The sequence below is a fragment of the Ruditapes philippinarum genome, unplaced genomic scaffold (genome assembly GCF_026571515.1).
Source record: "Ruditapes philippinarum isolate M1 unplaced genomic scaffold, ASM2657151v2 ctg6804_1_1_1_1, whole genome shotgun sequence".
Taxonomy (NCBI): domain Eukaryota; kingdom Metazoa; phylum Mollusca; class Bivalvia; order Venerida; family Veneridae; genus Ruditapes; species Ruditapes philippinarum.
The window spans coordinates 14,503-30,254 of NW_026859616.1; the positions used below are offsets into that span (position 1 = coordinate 14,503).

Consider the following 15,752-nt stretch of genomic DNA (forward strand, 5'->3'; position numbering starts at 1 on the left):
ACCCCTCAAGAATTGTCGAGACTCTGCCTTTTGGATTTTCAAAGCCCTTGAAATAAGCCCTTGCGCCCCTCCCCAGCATGGAAAGTCAGATGCTAAAACTGCTAAAACCTCAGCACTGTGACTTTTGCACATATTCCTGGTGATTTTGGTGCCAAACAAAACCTCTGCATTAATCTATCAGTTCTGAGACAGATGAAAGTAAAAATTTGGCTTAATTTCCTATCATTTCCAATTAGTTACAATTGACTTGTACATAACAAGTTCCGATCAGATATTATAATTATTGTATTTACCCGCGTACATTAGCCAGGTTGCCTATATGACAGGCATCCTGATTTAGCCTTAAAATCTGAAGTCTTATAAGGAGAATGAAATTTTTGGGGAAAATTACAAGTCAGTTTATTAATTTCAAAGTAAAAAAAATCTAAAAAAAAACTCAATGTTAACAGTCACTAGCATATCAACTGAAATATTTCAAATATATGTAAAAACAATAATTATTGTTTATTCAAAAAGAAATAGGAATTTCTAAGTGAAATCTAACAAGCACTCTGATAGGATAACAATAATAACATGTGGGAAATGTAACATGCACTTTGATTGGATAACAATAACAACACACAGTGATGAAAATGTAAAAAGCTACCTGATTGGCTAGTTGAATCCTTGTCTAAAGGTGGTGATACTGATCATGCAAGAACAGAAATAGTAATACAATAATGTGATCAATCTACATGGGAAAACTACATGGAACTGATATGTGAAAAGTTATAAATAAGTTATCCAGTATTGAAAGGCACAAGTCTTTTCATATCATTAAGACAGCCTTATGTTTAAACATATTCTTCAATTTCTGGCTCTTTTTAAAGTAAGGAGTATTATTCAAATGATTGGCTACTTCTTCTGAAGGACAAATATGTCCTTTACCAGATACCAAAAATCTTTGATTGAAAATTTCTGAGTTTTGAACAAAGAATATAATTTTTTTTATAAAGTTTGTTGATATAATTTTCTCACCTTTTTTAAAGTATAAATTTATTTTACTTCAAACAACCTTTTTTTGATTACACAAGTCAATTTTTGAGGAACTGACATAAGTATAAACTAACAAGTTAACTCCAGGTTCAAGAAAATGGTAATAAATAAAGACTTGGTCAAGCCAGGATGATTATTCAAACACATTGCGCAATAGCAACAATTGATAAAAATGTACATGTACGGATAACTTCTAAATATATGTCAAGTAAATTTACAAAATGAATATGGAAAAAGGTATGATATGTAGTTTCTTTAAAAAAAACTAGACCTATCACTGAAGGTGATTAATACCCCCACCAGCAACTTTGACTTTTTGAAAAAAAAGTAGTCTGAAGAAAAATTTGAACACAAACTATCAACTGTGTACAAAGAAATATTTCAATTAATTGTAATCACAACTGGGGTCTCGAAATAAGCTTGCTATACACCAAATTTGATTACAATATCTCATTCCTAACTCTAGTTATTGTCCGGAAACAATTTTTCAATTTTTAGTAACACTTTAAAGGTGACCTTGACCCTAGGGGGTCCAAATGCAGTACCAACCCAGGTCTTCATATAAGCTTCCTTTACGCCAAATTAGATTACAATATCTCATTCCTAACTCTAGTTATAGTCAGAAAACCATTTTTCTATTTTTCCTTACGGTGACCTTGACCATGACCCCAGGGGGCCCAAATGCAATACCAACCCAGGTCTTCATAAAAGCTTGCTATACGCCAAGTTTGATAACAATATCTCATTCCTAAGTCAAATTATTGTCCGGAAACCATTTTTCTATTTTTAGCAACGGTGACCTTGAACTTGACCCCAGGGGGCCCAAATGCAATACCAACCCAGGTCTTCATATAAGCTTGCTATACAGGGCCCAAATGCAATACCAACCCAGGTCTTCATATAAGCTTGCTATACACCAAGTTTGATAACAGTATCTCATTCCTAAGTCAAGTTATTGTCCGGAAACCATTTTTCTATTTTTAGTAACGGTGACCTTGACCTTGATCCTAGGTGGCCCAAATGCAATACCAACCCAGGTCTTTATATAAGCTTGCTATAGGCCAAGTTTGATAACAATATCTCATTCCTAACTCTAGTTATTGTCCGGAAACCATTTTTCTATTTTTAGTAACGGTGACCTTGACCCCAGGGGGTCCAAATGCAATACCAACCGGAGTTTACACATAAGGTTGCTATATACCAAGTTTGATTACAATACCTCATTCCAAACTCTAGTTATCGTCCGGAAACCATGATGTGGACCGACCGACGGACCGACCGACGGACCGACAAGCTGACTCCTATATACCCCCCCCTAAACTTCGTTTGTGGGGGTATAATTATATCTTTTTACAAAATGTTGCTGAAAAATAAACGCTAGGAAGTTTCTGACCATGTAAACATGATTGTCAGTAAGGTCATACCTCAGTTTCGTGCCATGTAATACTACATAATAATACTAGCTTAAGGTCACTAAGTACCGAAACATAAACATCTAAACTAACTATACAATAGTGATTTATAAAAGGTCTCAAAGATTCCTTACAACACTGAAATAACTTGCTCTTAAAATTTTTAAAGAAAAAACTAGATACTGATTATTTTACCAATTATTTATCAATGATATGTAAAAAGATGAATTGAGTTTAGATGATCAGAAAATGAAATTCCACCTTTATGTAAAACAAAAAATATACAATTTTCTCATCTGATGGACTAGGACATATCTTAATCACTGATAAAATAGAGGTAATAGACATCTATAGACTTTGATTCTAGAAACAAATCTTACCATAGATATTCTTCAGGTTTTGATAACATGGGAGTAAAATGGATTAGACTCCTCATTCAATCATGATAATGCCAATTAGACATCACTGTTGATGTCATGATCTTTTACCAAGCATGCATACAGAAATTAATGAGTAAATTTACTTGGGAGTAAATTGTAACAGCTATGTTTTATTTTATGATGCCAATTAGAGATCACTGTTTGCTCAAGGTAAAGCCATGATCTTTTGCCAATCATGCATACAGACACTAATGAGTTAATTTAATTGGGAGTAAATTGTAACAGCTTTGGAGTAAATTACAACAGCTATGTTTTATTTCAGGATAATGTAAAGGTTGGTTAATCATTATCATACTTCTATGGGAAATGTTCTGCATAGCATTAGAATATAAGTCTATAAGGTTAATTCAGTGTTATAATAAATCTCTATTTATTTGTGTGACAATTTGTAAAAATAAAATGTTTATTTTTACAAGAAATTTCTTTTATTTCTAAAGATATACTATGCTAAAATTTGATATTTAAAAATACTGATAACTGGTATACAGTCTCTCTTTAAAAGTAAAATAAACACCTTTCGAATAAACACAGAGAAGATAATGTGAACTACATTTTAACACAGTTTGAAATATATAGTGACATTAAAAGAACAAAATAATCTTGACCAGTAATTGGGAAAGCAGCTTTCAAAACATAGTTTTGTACTCTCTCACTCAGTAAGAATTTTCTAGATTTCATTAAATTTCGGATATAAAAGTATTTTACCAAAAGATGAGCATAGTATATCTTAAAATGGCATTTTTTACATTAAAGAAAACTAATAATCTCTACTAATCATAAAAATATTAATTTTTAAGACACAAAACTATTTGAAATACACTATAAATTGTACTTGATGCAAAGCATGATGTCTTAATTACAATTCGCATATTAAAAGCTATGTGCAATCTAAAGAAATGAGAGAAAAAATCGTTCAATATAAATTTTTTTCCCTATTTCACTGTGAGCTTTTGTGAATAAACATCTACCATCCTGTTACATCTATTAAATGTTTTGATAAATAGAAACCTATACCATACCTTTGAGGCAGACATGTTGAATCATATGTTTGACAAGGGCTATCACTGTGGTATTGAGCATTAAAACACTACCAATCTCGGAGAAATAAAGCGACTTCTGCCGTACCCAACATGGTTCATAAAACATCATGTATAAACTGGTTCCAAAATGGTTCCAATATGAATCCATGTACCTAAAAATAAATAAACACTAAATAACAGTGTTATGTACATGTGTTTCTCTTTTTTTAAACATGTCCCTTAAAGAGACCTCTTTACTATGTCAGAAAATGTCTATACTGATATTTTTTCGAAAATAGGGTCTAAAATTCCCAAATACTATAAATATTCATAATCTGACAATTGTCGTGGGTTTTGATATTCCCCAATTTCCCTTATACTAATTTCACAACTATAACTGAAAGATTTTTTGCATTGAGCAAACTCAGATTAATTATAAAAGAATGAAAGATTAAATATTAATTCTGATAAAACATAATTATGAATGATGAAAATTACATATACTGTGAGATTTTTGAAAAATGTGTTTTTCCAACAATGTACTCTTTTAATTTTTTTTCTTATTAAACCTTGTGACTACGCTCTTGGGTGTAATAATAATAACTTTATTTAAAGAGGCAACACAGTTAGGCAAGCCAAGTCTTCCCTATGTGTGTATATAACCAAAATCCAAAAGCTAACTAACTTGTTCTCAAACGATTTAAATAAAAACCCAAACAGATCATCATCTTTGTGCAGTAACAGGTTAATTCCTATTAAATTACCGTATATGTTAAATTATATGAAGAATTTAACCCATTACTGCAATAAGGTGACAATATATAGTTTTTCTACCAGCATTATTCTACCAACACACCTTTGTATTATGCACAAAGTTACTATCTGACATCATGAACCCTTTTAGAGTGGAAATATTACCCCTGTCATGTCCTTGGATTAAAATAGCGGCACACATCAGTCATTCCGACAGTAAATAATATAGCCATGTCATGCCTGTGTACATTATATACTCAGGTTACAATTTACAAGAAACTTGAATGCATGGACACAAATAGCATCAAGATGAATGACACTGTTCAATAATGCTATGAACTTAAAACCACAACTGTGCTACTATGAATGTGATATTAAAGCTGCACACCTACAGATGAGCCAAATATTTCAAGAAAATCAATATTGAGGAAAATGTACTAACATTTTAAGAAAGGGAAAAACATTCAAGATCCATGTTATATTTTACATGTTTATAATGCGCGGTTTAAGACTGATTTTGCAGTATTTTATCACCATATTTCTACTGCGTTACTAACACAGTAGGGGCTGTTTTTACATATGTTGACCACTTTTTTGGTATTTTTCTTGGATTGTAAGTGCCGATTGCAATATGTAAATTACTTTCTTTGTTCACCTCACAATATTTTACTTTTAAATACATGTCCACAATTTTCATGAAAATTAACATGAATCTGGAGGCGTGCTGCTTTGTAATACGAACGATAGGTCCCTTAAAAGTAGCACACAAAAACATGTTTAATTCCAAGTCAGACAAACAACTTGACGAAATCTCAAAGAATCCCTTCCTATATTCAAAGATGGACAAGTCAATTTTGTACAAAATGGCTTCAGCAAGTCTGATGATTCATAGCTTTATTGTCAGTGACAGTCTAAACAATATTCTATAGGCCAGTTCTCCCCATCAAGAGAGGACCTAAAATGCTTTATTAATATTAATTCTGCTAATCTTCCAAAAATTTGCATTCCAAGGTGCTTAAGTTCAAAGTTATGCTGACAACTATTTAAAAAAAAGTTTCATGGCTCTTGCAGTTTTGGGGTTACACATGACACAAGTTTTAAAATGCTATTACTTACTAATCTCAAAGGAAAACTCAGATGATCTCAAATAAGTTTGCATCAAGAAGTTCACATGCTGACAACTCTTTTTAGAAAGTTTAATGACTCTGGCAGTTACATGCTACTAACATCTGGCTACACAAACCAGTCTTCTTATGGACAGCAGGGCAGTGTGAAAGCAGGTCAGACAGACAAGAGCAAAGCTTTATGCCCCATCACACAGTGTTGCGGGCATGCATGTATCTTGGCTGGATTAATAAATTAGAATTACAAGCAATAACCACAAAACGAGACAAATTTTCTCACCTTGATGTAAGCTGCGACTTTATTGAGCTGTCTGCAGAATCACCCCAGGAGACCGACTTCCTCAAAGAATCACTTCTTGAAAGCACTGGTGTATCACCACGCGGAGGTTTACCCGAATTCATCATGCTCTGACTGTACTTGACAGCTCGCCTCGATTTCTGATGGTCATTTCTCCGCAAAAGGTTCGTCGAATTGCACACAATTAGTAGAAAGTTTTCAGCAAAGGAGTGTTCTCCTCGAGCTAGTTCCACTAAAGGAGATTCCGAGTCTGACAAATCAGGCGCACGTACACTGCCGACCTTAAGTATAGCTGCACTAAGAGAGGTCTATTAATATGCTACAATACAGGTAGCAGTATCCCATAATCTGAATTTAATGGGTGTCGTTTTATCAGGGCTCGATTCATTGTTTTAATCATGACTAGATTTCCTACCGTCCAACAAAGTTACGGTGCAATTGATGAGGTTTATTCCTGAATAAAGAAGTTTCACAAATTCGTGATTTGTCGTAACAAAAACCAGAAATGTGTTTCCAAGAGCTGAAATATCTTGACCTCTCATGGCAATTATACTTAGCACCCTCGAAAACTGGAATAGCATTTAAACATAATTTCTCCGATATTTGCTACCAGAGTTTGTAGAATCAGGACTTAGAGCACTTTATATGTTGTAGGTACAAAAAGATTTAATAAGGCCTATTTTAGAGGTAGATGTATGATTGTCAATGTTGTAAGCCATTTATAATTCGGTTCAGATCTTCGAGACCACGAGTTATGTTCCATATCATTTCATGCGTTAAGGCGTCCACATTTCCGTGAGCAAAAACTTGTAAACCTATCTGAACAAACTTTTCTAGCCACCATATAGCTTTGTTTTGTAAATGTATCAATGATAATTTTATACGGTCGAGCTGAAAATGCAATGAACCGAGAACCGGTTGTAGCCACCGATTTGTGTGCAGTTTTTGTTTTATACATTTCCAATGACCTATTAAAGTTCGTAAATCTTCACATAAAGCATTAAGGCAGAAAATTTTACTAACAGGAAATTCATCGACACAATCATGCGTAATTTGATATAAAATTTTATGCTCCTCCATAACTAATTGCTGTAAATCACGCACGAACGTGATTGATAATTTCAACCGATACAAACAGTCTCTCATGAGTTCCACGCGAGCTCGTTCCTCTAATGTCTGACGTAGGTTAACATATCGCCGCCCAATCTGCGTCGAGTGCCGACAATGAGTGAAGCTGGAACCTCCATGATCCGGTCCCCTTCTTGCTATGTGATATCCTGGTTCTAATACCTTTAAGATAAACCAATTGAGCCGCGTCATGACAAAACCAACATAGTGCGTTTGCGACCAGCCTGGATCCAGACCAGTCGCGCATCCACGCAGTCTGATCAGGATCCATGCTGTTCGCTTACCAACCTTATTACAAGTAGAGAAACTGATAGCTAACAGCATGGATCCTGATCAGACTGCGCGGATGCGCAGGCTGGTCTGGATCCATACTGGTCGCAAACGCATTACGTTGGTTTTGTCATGACACGGCTCAACTGCATTTCTTCACTGATTTTTATCATTATCTTTGCATTAAACTTTTTCAAATCATTCAATATAAAAAAATACAGAATATTGAACATAAGGCCATTATTTTTTGATATTTCGGTTTACTGACCCGCCGACTCTGTATTTTGGGAAAGTGAAAAAAAAAAAAATCTGCCCCCAAAAAAATTCTGTGTTGTCTTGAAATAAGCCGCTAATAATACGACTTGTCAAAGAAACGTCACGGTAAGTATTTAAACTACCTGGTAGTCATATGCCAGACTATTTTACATACGATTTATACAGTGAGATACGCAACCGGTTATCTTTATTCAAGAATAGCCTGTCGTCTGCTAGTTGGGGAAAGTGTTTATTGGTGTATTATGAAAGAATGTCTGTTAAATGGGTCAAGCCATTCTCACAGAATTATAATTAGGCTTTGATCATATTTCATCAATGCATTTAAGGTCCAAATGCGTAAAAATGTAAAAAAAAAAACAACTACAAAAACAAACAAACAAAAAAAACACGCCAAATTACGTAAGCAATTACATTCAAGGACAGAGCGAGAGAAATCTGCTGCAATTGACAAGATCAGTATTTTCAGATTTAACAAAAAAAAAAATAGTCTTTAAAAGCAGATTGAATAGGTTTTCAAACAGACAAAATAAAAAAATGCACTTACTATTAATAGATTTTTATGTCAAAAATTGACTCGCTAATTATCGGATAAAAATATTTTCACAATGGGCAATAATTAAACATGTGTAATTTTTTCTTGACAGTTTTTTTTTTAACTTCTGATCTACAAAGAAATGAGTGCAAGTCAGCTGAGTTTCGGCACCTTTGATGATTCAGATTACACAGCAGTGTGTAAACATCAAAGAATGACAGATTCTTTTGAAGGGCTGGCTTGCCACTTGTCATAAGTCATCGTGTGTAGATTTCATGTGTGTTTTTAAACAATGGCAATGTGAGCAAAAGTTGTGTTTTTTTTTTTGTATTTAGACAATCTTTGGAATAGACAATCGGCGATGTATTTAATTTCATTGCTCTAGTAAGTACTATGTATATGATGTATGCACCACATTTATAGTTATGAAAACCTTTTTTTTTTTTTTTTTTTTTTTTCCCGCCGCCGACCCTACCCTTTTTTGGAAAAAATCAGTAAACCAAAATATAAAAAAAAATTGGCCTAATTACAACAATACTTGTATAAGTACAACTGGTCCATTTTCTTACATTGTCATCACTATTTAGCTGAAACGGTGTGCCAATTGATCAGTTAGGATGATTATGTTAATGTTTGTTTGGTTGGTAAGATTTTATGCAATTTTAACACATATTTGGTCATCATTTTTCACATAATTTTATTAAAATCTAATTAAAAGATTGAACAATAATGATATTTAATGATTTCTCTTTGACAGCCTTTATATGAATATTAAGCTAGTCTTTATATGTGTATTAAGCTAGTCATGTGTGGTCAATTTTTCACTTGCAATAAAACAACAAGAAGACAATTAATTTAACAACCTATAAATAATTCTTTAACCACTGGGCCAAAGCTAAAATTACATCACTGGTAGATATTTTACTCTTGCCCTACAGTCTCACTTACATCCTTGCAGAGCCCCAGTAGACGTCTGGGGTGATTAGGAAACGACCGGGAACAACCAGAGTACATCCGCAACTCTGCCAGCAACGTCCGGGATGATTTGGGCACACCCCACTTTCGACCCCGGATGGAATAAAATATCTAATATCACCGGGGTTGTCCAGGATGATCTGGGAGGTATAGCTTTGCTGACTTCATCCTTAGCTCTGCTGGGAACAACCGGGTAACACAGAGGAAGCACCGTAGCTCTGCCCGCACAAACCGATGTTTGATCCGAGGTATGATACAGCTGGTAGAGCTATGGTGAATGCCGACAGAGCCCCGGAGGATGACGATGGAGCTACAGTTGAACCCAGTAAAGCCTGGTTCATTTAAAAAGAATCATGACAATTTTCAATGACTGCACTTGTTTGTATTAAAACCTTCCCATTTCCCTTCTATCCAGTCTTGCGTAAGGATGTTTCAGAAAAGCATCATAAATTACTTTTCTGGAACAATAGATATTATATTTAACAAGAACCGGTTGAACAGGGTGATGCTCCCCAAGAAGGTTTTCGACACAGGAAAGTATAAAAAAAATGAACAAAGGGCAAAACTCCAAAATAAGGCAAGGCAGATGAATCTCTTATAGTTTCAGAGTTATGTCCCGGGTAAAATTCAAAGTGTAAAAATGAACAAAGGGCAATAACTCCAAAATTAGACAAGGCTGTGTTTAGGTTCTTAAGCATTGCAGTTCTATCCAATGAGATCTATCTACCTACAAAGTTTCATGTTGATATCTCTTATAGTTTTAGTGTTATGTTCAGGACAAAAGTAAAAAAGTAAAAATAAACAAAGGGCAATAACTTCAAAAAAGGTAAGGCAGAGTTATGGTTCTTCAGCAATGCACTTCTACCCAATGAGACCTATCTTCCTACAAAGTTTCATGTTGATATCTCTTATAATTTAAGAGTAATGTCCCGTTCCAAGTGTCAAAATGAACAAAGGGCAATGACTCCAAAATTAGGCAAGACAGAGTTATGGTTCTTTTACAATGCACTTCTACTTAATGAGATATATCTACCTACAGGGTTTCATGTTGATATCTCTCATACTTTTAGAGTTATGTCCCGGACAAAGTTCAAGCGTAAAAATAAACAAAGGGCAATTATTCAAACATTAGACACAGCAGAGTTATGGTTCTTGTGCACTGCAAACCTACTCAATGAGATCTATCTACCTACAGGGTTTCTTGTTGATACCTCTTATAGTTTAAGAGTTATGTCCTGGACAATGTTCAAAGTGTAAAAATAAACAAAGGGAAATAATTCAAAATTTAGGCAAGGCAGAGTTACGGTTCATGTGCACTGCACACCTACTCAATGAGATCTATCTACCTACAAAGTTTCATGTTGATACCTCTTATAGTTATAGAGTTATGTCCCAGACAAAGTTCAAAGTGTAAAAATAAACAAAATTATCAAAGGGAGATAAAAAATGTCAGATATAAACTAACTGCACAACAGAGTTATCTTCATAAGAGGAAGTTAAAAATAAATCCAGTCTAATTGGGAAATTCCTGAAGTGTTTTGTTTTGCTTTTTAAATATTGAAAATCTAGTGACTTCAGGACCTTTAATCTTCTGCAGATATAAACAAACAGGTAATAATTTAATGATTATTGTATACTACTGACATGTTTCATTAAAATTTATTTCAAAAAGAGGTTAAAGTTTTGTATTTGATTAAAGATTATATGCTATGCTCAATTTTGAATTTGCGACCATATTTTGACTGCATCTACAAGAAACAATACCAACGGAAGGATAATAATCAGCACTCAAAAAATATTTACAGCGGTTAAAAAGTTATGGAACGGACACAAAATGTAGACTTTTTATTATGAAATGAAGACTTTTTAACATTTGACCTTTAAGTGTGACTTTGACCTTGGGGTAGCAACCCAATTTTTGCGCTGTGCACATCATCTCATTATGGTGATCAAATGTGCCAAGTTATTTCAAAAAAAATTCAGCGGTGTTAAAGTTGCGGGAGGGTTTAATCAAATCAAGATGAATAAAAATAAAAAAGGATTATTTCTTTAATTGAAACCCTTGAATACACTTGTTTTATTTTGATAAGCATAATGTGTTGATTATCAATATAAATTGACAAGGTGTCACCTTGCTAAAATTGTTGATTTTTATTGTAATGTTTTTATTGTATTAAATGTTTTAAGTTTGTCAGATTTAGTATGAATAAAAAGAAATTCTCATAAAAAGTAACTGTTGTTCTTCAAAATATTATGACACTTTTGTATTAACATACAAGAAACATGAATCTAGTACAGTGTTGAATAACTTAATTACATCAGTATGCAAAAATCACATACATGTATATGCTAATCTATTCTCAATATTACAGCTAAAGCACATTCAAAGATTGTTAAATTAATAAAGGCAGATCATAATTTAATTGTGAAGAATAATACAAATTATCTTGTATAAATATCTTGTGTCAATCAGTTTTCATCATCAAAGGGAGGTGTTAAAATCAATGTAATTAAAAATACAAATAAAAATAAAACATTTTGACTTTGTTTTGAAATCAATTTTAATCAACACTTAAATCAGGAGTATAGTCTGTATTCATTAAAGTTTACAAAGTTTTACTTTTTTGTTTATATCTGCAGAAGATTAAAGATCATGAGGTCACTATTTTAAAGCGAAACAAAATTTTGAGAATTTTGCAAATGTTAGTATCTAGGATCTTTGGTTTTCTGAAATGATTTTACTTCCTCTTTCTCTTTTAATTATAAGAAGATAACTCTGTTCTACAATCACTTGATAAACAAACATCATGTTAAAAAAATGTTAAACATATTATTTATACACTGCTTATAAAACAACAAAACTTGATAGATAAATATTTGTATAAAAAATTCTATGAAGGAAAATTTATCCATTTAACAATAAAAAAAATCTGATTGTGGTGATCTTAAATGGAAAATCAGTAAAGAAATTACATATGTCAGAAACTTAATAATATTTTAAAACATTAATGACATCAATATAATATTTTCAGAATGTATCAAGTACCAGATTACAACCAGACTGTGTCAATGAAGCTATCAGAGGTTCTGGCTGATATAGGTGTTGATGAGAGAATAGTGATGAAGAGGAGAAGAACATGGCTTCTGATAGAATCAATAGAAAATATAACTCACCAACTACTTGATAAAAATGCTTCAGCATACATTTTTGGGAGTCAATCAGAGGGTACAACTACAATAGATTTGCAATCAGACCTAGATCAACTAAATTGCGATAAAGCATTCCCTGTGATACAAGACTGGAGTGACTGGATACCTGGTTTATATAATCTATTGATGATTCAAGATAATTCTATATCTCCTGGATATTGTTTACTTCAAGTGCTGAGAGATGATGCTCCTCTTCCTCTTGATGGTGAATCTCATCACTTAGTATTCAAAGACAGAACAGGAAAATTACTTTTAAAGAAATTTATAGTATCTTTATTCAATATTAACCGTGAAATACATGGGCCAGCAGGTTTTGAACAAGGACAACCAGGCATTAGTGATAAAGATTCTGTGTTTGCTCTACATTGTACAACATGGCCACAACAAGCTAGACAATGGTTGGATCAGCAAGGTGAAGGTCAATGGCCATCTGCTGAAATGAAACAATATTGCAGCAGAACTGGATGCTTCGTTGTTGGTGTTGGATGTAGAGGCAGTGAACATGAGCAACTTGAATGGAGAATATCAACATCTTTAGCAGAAAGGTGTTTAATGTTTAACCTGAATATTACGCAGATTCGCTGTTATGTCTTAATGAAAATGATTTTAAAAACATTTATAAATCCACTGTTTAAAGATGTTATTACAAGCTTTATGTGTAAAACTGTACTCTTCCATTGCATTTCTAATGCACATTCTAACATCTGGAGAGAAAATAACTTACTTTCTTGTCTATCACTGTGTTTATATCTCCTGTACAACAATATCATTAATGAAAATTGTCCACATTTTATCATACCTGGGAACAATTAATGAGGGGGAAAATTTCACCTGCAGTCAAACCATATATCCTGGAAATATTAAGCAATATCATCAACAGTGAAGGAGTAGCACTTCTTTGGATTAAATGTGATCTTGGTTCCAGGCTGCAACGTAAGGTTTTTAATTTAGGTACAATCAAGACAAGTGACATTATTTCAGGATCACTATTATTTAGTCTAGCTAAACATATATATATGACACTGAAAAGAATTAATAATCATCTTAAGGACAGTAGTCCTAATGGAGCTGTAGAAATATTAAAGAACTATGTATCGAAGACAATCAACTGTCAATATGAAGGATTAGATAAGACAGCCAGTCATTTTCTGTTACCATGGTATTGTACAACACTTGGATCTGTCCTGGCTTCACTAAACATCTATCATTACAACACTGTATCAGCAGATACCCTCAAACTCTTTCAACTTGGTCTGAATACAGATGTTGCATCAAATAAACTGAAACTAGCTTCAATCTTATACTGTGTTCAAAAAATACAAAAAGCAGGCCTAGTACTCAGTGAGATTGAAAGAAAATATGATCTACAAATTGTTGAGTCTGTCTGTATTTGCCATCTATTTAAGAAGGAAACCATTTGGACCAGGATTCAATCAATTTATGTGACAATCATAATGAAGAAATCTTACAGTATACAACAGCATCATGTGTTACATTTATGCCATGTGAAATTCACGGTGTACCAAATGAACTCAGATATGAAATGTTTAGATCTACACAAGAGGATAGAATGTTTCGTACAGAAGAAGACAACACATGGATGGATAGTGCTGTGGTGGATTCCCTCCCTTACCTTTACTTTCTACAATACAAAGTTTACAGCCATTTAGGAAGACATGACCAGAAACAAGCTGCGCTCTTCAAACTTATCAGAACCATAAAAGAGGAACTAAACCTTGGACATCGGGAAACAGCTCTAAATATTCTCGGAAAATGCATGGAACAAGAAGGTAGAGCAGGAGACGCTTTTCAGTGTTATTCAATGTCACTTAATATAAGGGGGAGAAACAATGCTGCAAAGATTCATATCACCACACTCTTATCTGTACTGATAAATACAAGGACATAAAAAGGTATGCAAAATATGTGGAAATGACTAAAGCAAGACAGTGAGACAAATGAGTGGTAGCTACAAGCTAGATTATGACACCAACATTCGTGCTCAACATCATTTTTATTTTTCAAATAGCAAATTTCTTGTCATAAGAAACACTTTTTGATACATATGTGTATGTCATCCATAATTCCATATATGAAAGAGATAAAGCAAACTGTCATATAGTCTGGCTTTCATGTCTGATTGTTGATATTTCATAGTCTGGTTTTCATGTCTGATTGTTGATATTTCATAGTCTGGTTTTCATGTCTGATTGTTGATATTTCATAGTCTGGTTTGCATGTTTGATTGTTGATATTTCATAGTCTGGCTTTCATGTCTGATTGTTGATATTTCATAGTCTGGTTTTCATGTTTGATTATTGATATTTCATAGTCTGGTTTTCATGTTTGATTGTTGATATTTCATAGTCTGGTTTTCATGTCTGATTGTTGATATTTCATATAGTCTGGTTTTCATGTCTGATTGTTGATATTTCATAGTCTGGTTTTCATGTTTGATTGTTGATAATTCATAGTCTGGTTTTCATGTCTGATTGTTGATAATTCATAGTCTGGTTTTCATGTCTGATTGTTGATATTTCATAGTCTGGTTTTCATGTCTAATTGTTGATATTTCATAGTCTGGTTTTCATGTCTGATTGTTGATACTGTATTCCTAGAAATGTTCGCGGATACAATATTTCGCGTTTTTCACAACGACGGCATTTTCGCGGAGACAAACTTTCGCGGAAATGTAGTAACCGCGAATTCCGCGAATGATAAGTCGCTACGGCCCTAAATTACGTTTTTGGAGGCCTACGTTTTTATGCATGACTTGCCTGTTGGGTGTTTTAATTATTTTTTTCTTTGACAAGTCGCGCCCAAAGCGCAACGTTACTCGATACATTTTCATCTATTGACTAGTCGAAAAAAAAAAAAAAAAACAAAAGGTCGGTTTTTTTGTTCCTGTGAACAAAATTCATATTTCCATCACCTTTTTCATTATGTTATTAAGTAAAGATTTAGTCTGACCCGTTAGCTTTGATTCTCATTTAAATCATACCTGACTTTATCTGTCATAATTTCGATACGTATTTTTTTACACATTTTTACACATTATCGGACTGTACATAGCTTTTTATTATAACAACTGTTTATCAATGTAGCACTTGATCGCTATTGTACTTTTAACAAAGGATTACACCATACTCCAAGCAAAATAAATCCAAGTCATTCAATGTTCGCAAACTGTAAAATGCGTTTGTCAACGTCCGTGACTAGCCAAATAACGTCAATAAGCATGTTAATTACTAATAATTGATTTTTTCTTTTTCAGCCTGCA

At 33.4% G+C, this 15,752-nt stretch overlaps 2 protein-coding genes across 3 annotated transcripts in view; one reads left to right on the plus strand and one right to left on the minus strand.

The window, feature by feature from the left end:
• Positions 1 to 469: 469 nt before the first annotated feature.
• The window catches only part of LOC132757240 (uncharacterized), a 36,216-nt gene continuing 20,933 nt past the window's right edge, over positions 470 to 15,752 (minus strand). The window contains exons 2-5 of the mRNA XM_060748452.1: positions 6,787 to 7,371; positions 6,064 to 6,389; positions 3,907 to 4,079; positions 470 to 685 (exon numbers count right to left, since the gene is read on the minus strand). Coding sequence (XP_060604435.1) covers positions 540 to 685; positions 3,907 to 4,079; positions 6,064 to 6,389; positions 6,787 to 7,371 — 1,230 coding nt within the window. The 3' untranslated portion in view covers positions 470 to 539. The remainder of the gene's footprint in view (positions 686 to 3,906; positions 4,080 to 6,063; positions 6,390 to 6,786; positions 7,372 to 15,752) is intronic.
• LOC132757242 (uncharacterized) lies at positions 9,302 to 14,593 on the plus strand. Of its 2 annotated transcripts, XM_060748456.1 has the most exons (3): positions 9,302 to 10,873; positions 11,903 to 11,964; positions 12,295 to 14,593. In XM_060748456.1, exon 3 carries the CDS (start codon positions 12,296 to 12,298, stop codon positions 13,283 to 13,285), a length of 990 nt encoding a protein of 329 aa, XP_060604439.1. In that variant the 5' UTR covers positions 9,302 to 10,873; positions 11,903 to 11,964; position 12,295; the 3' UTR covers positions 13,286 to 14,593. The 2 variants fall into 2 exon arrangements, with proteins under 2 accessions (XP_060604439.1, XP_060604438.1); XM_060748455.1 differs by lacking the exon at positions 11,903 to 11,964 and having other exon boundaries at positions 9,307 to 10,873.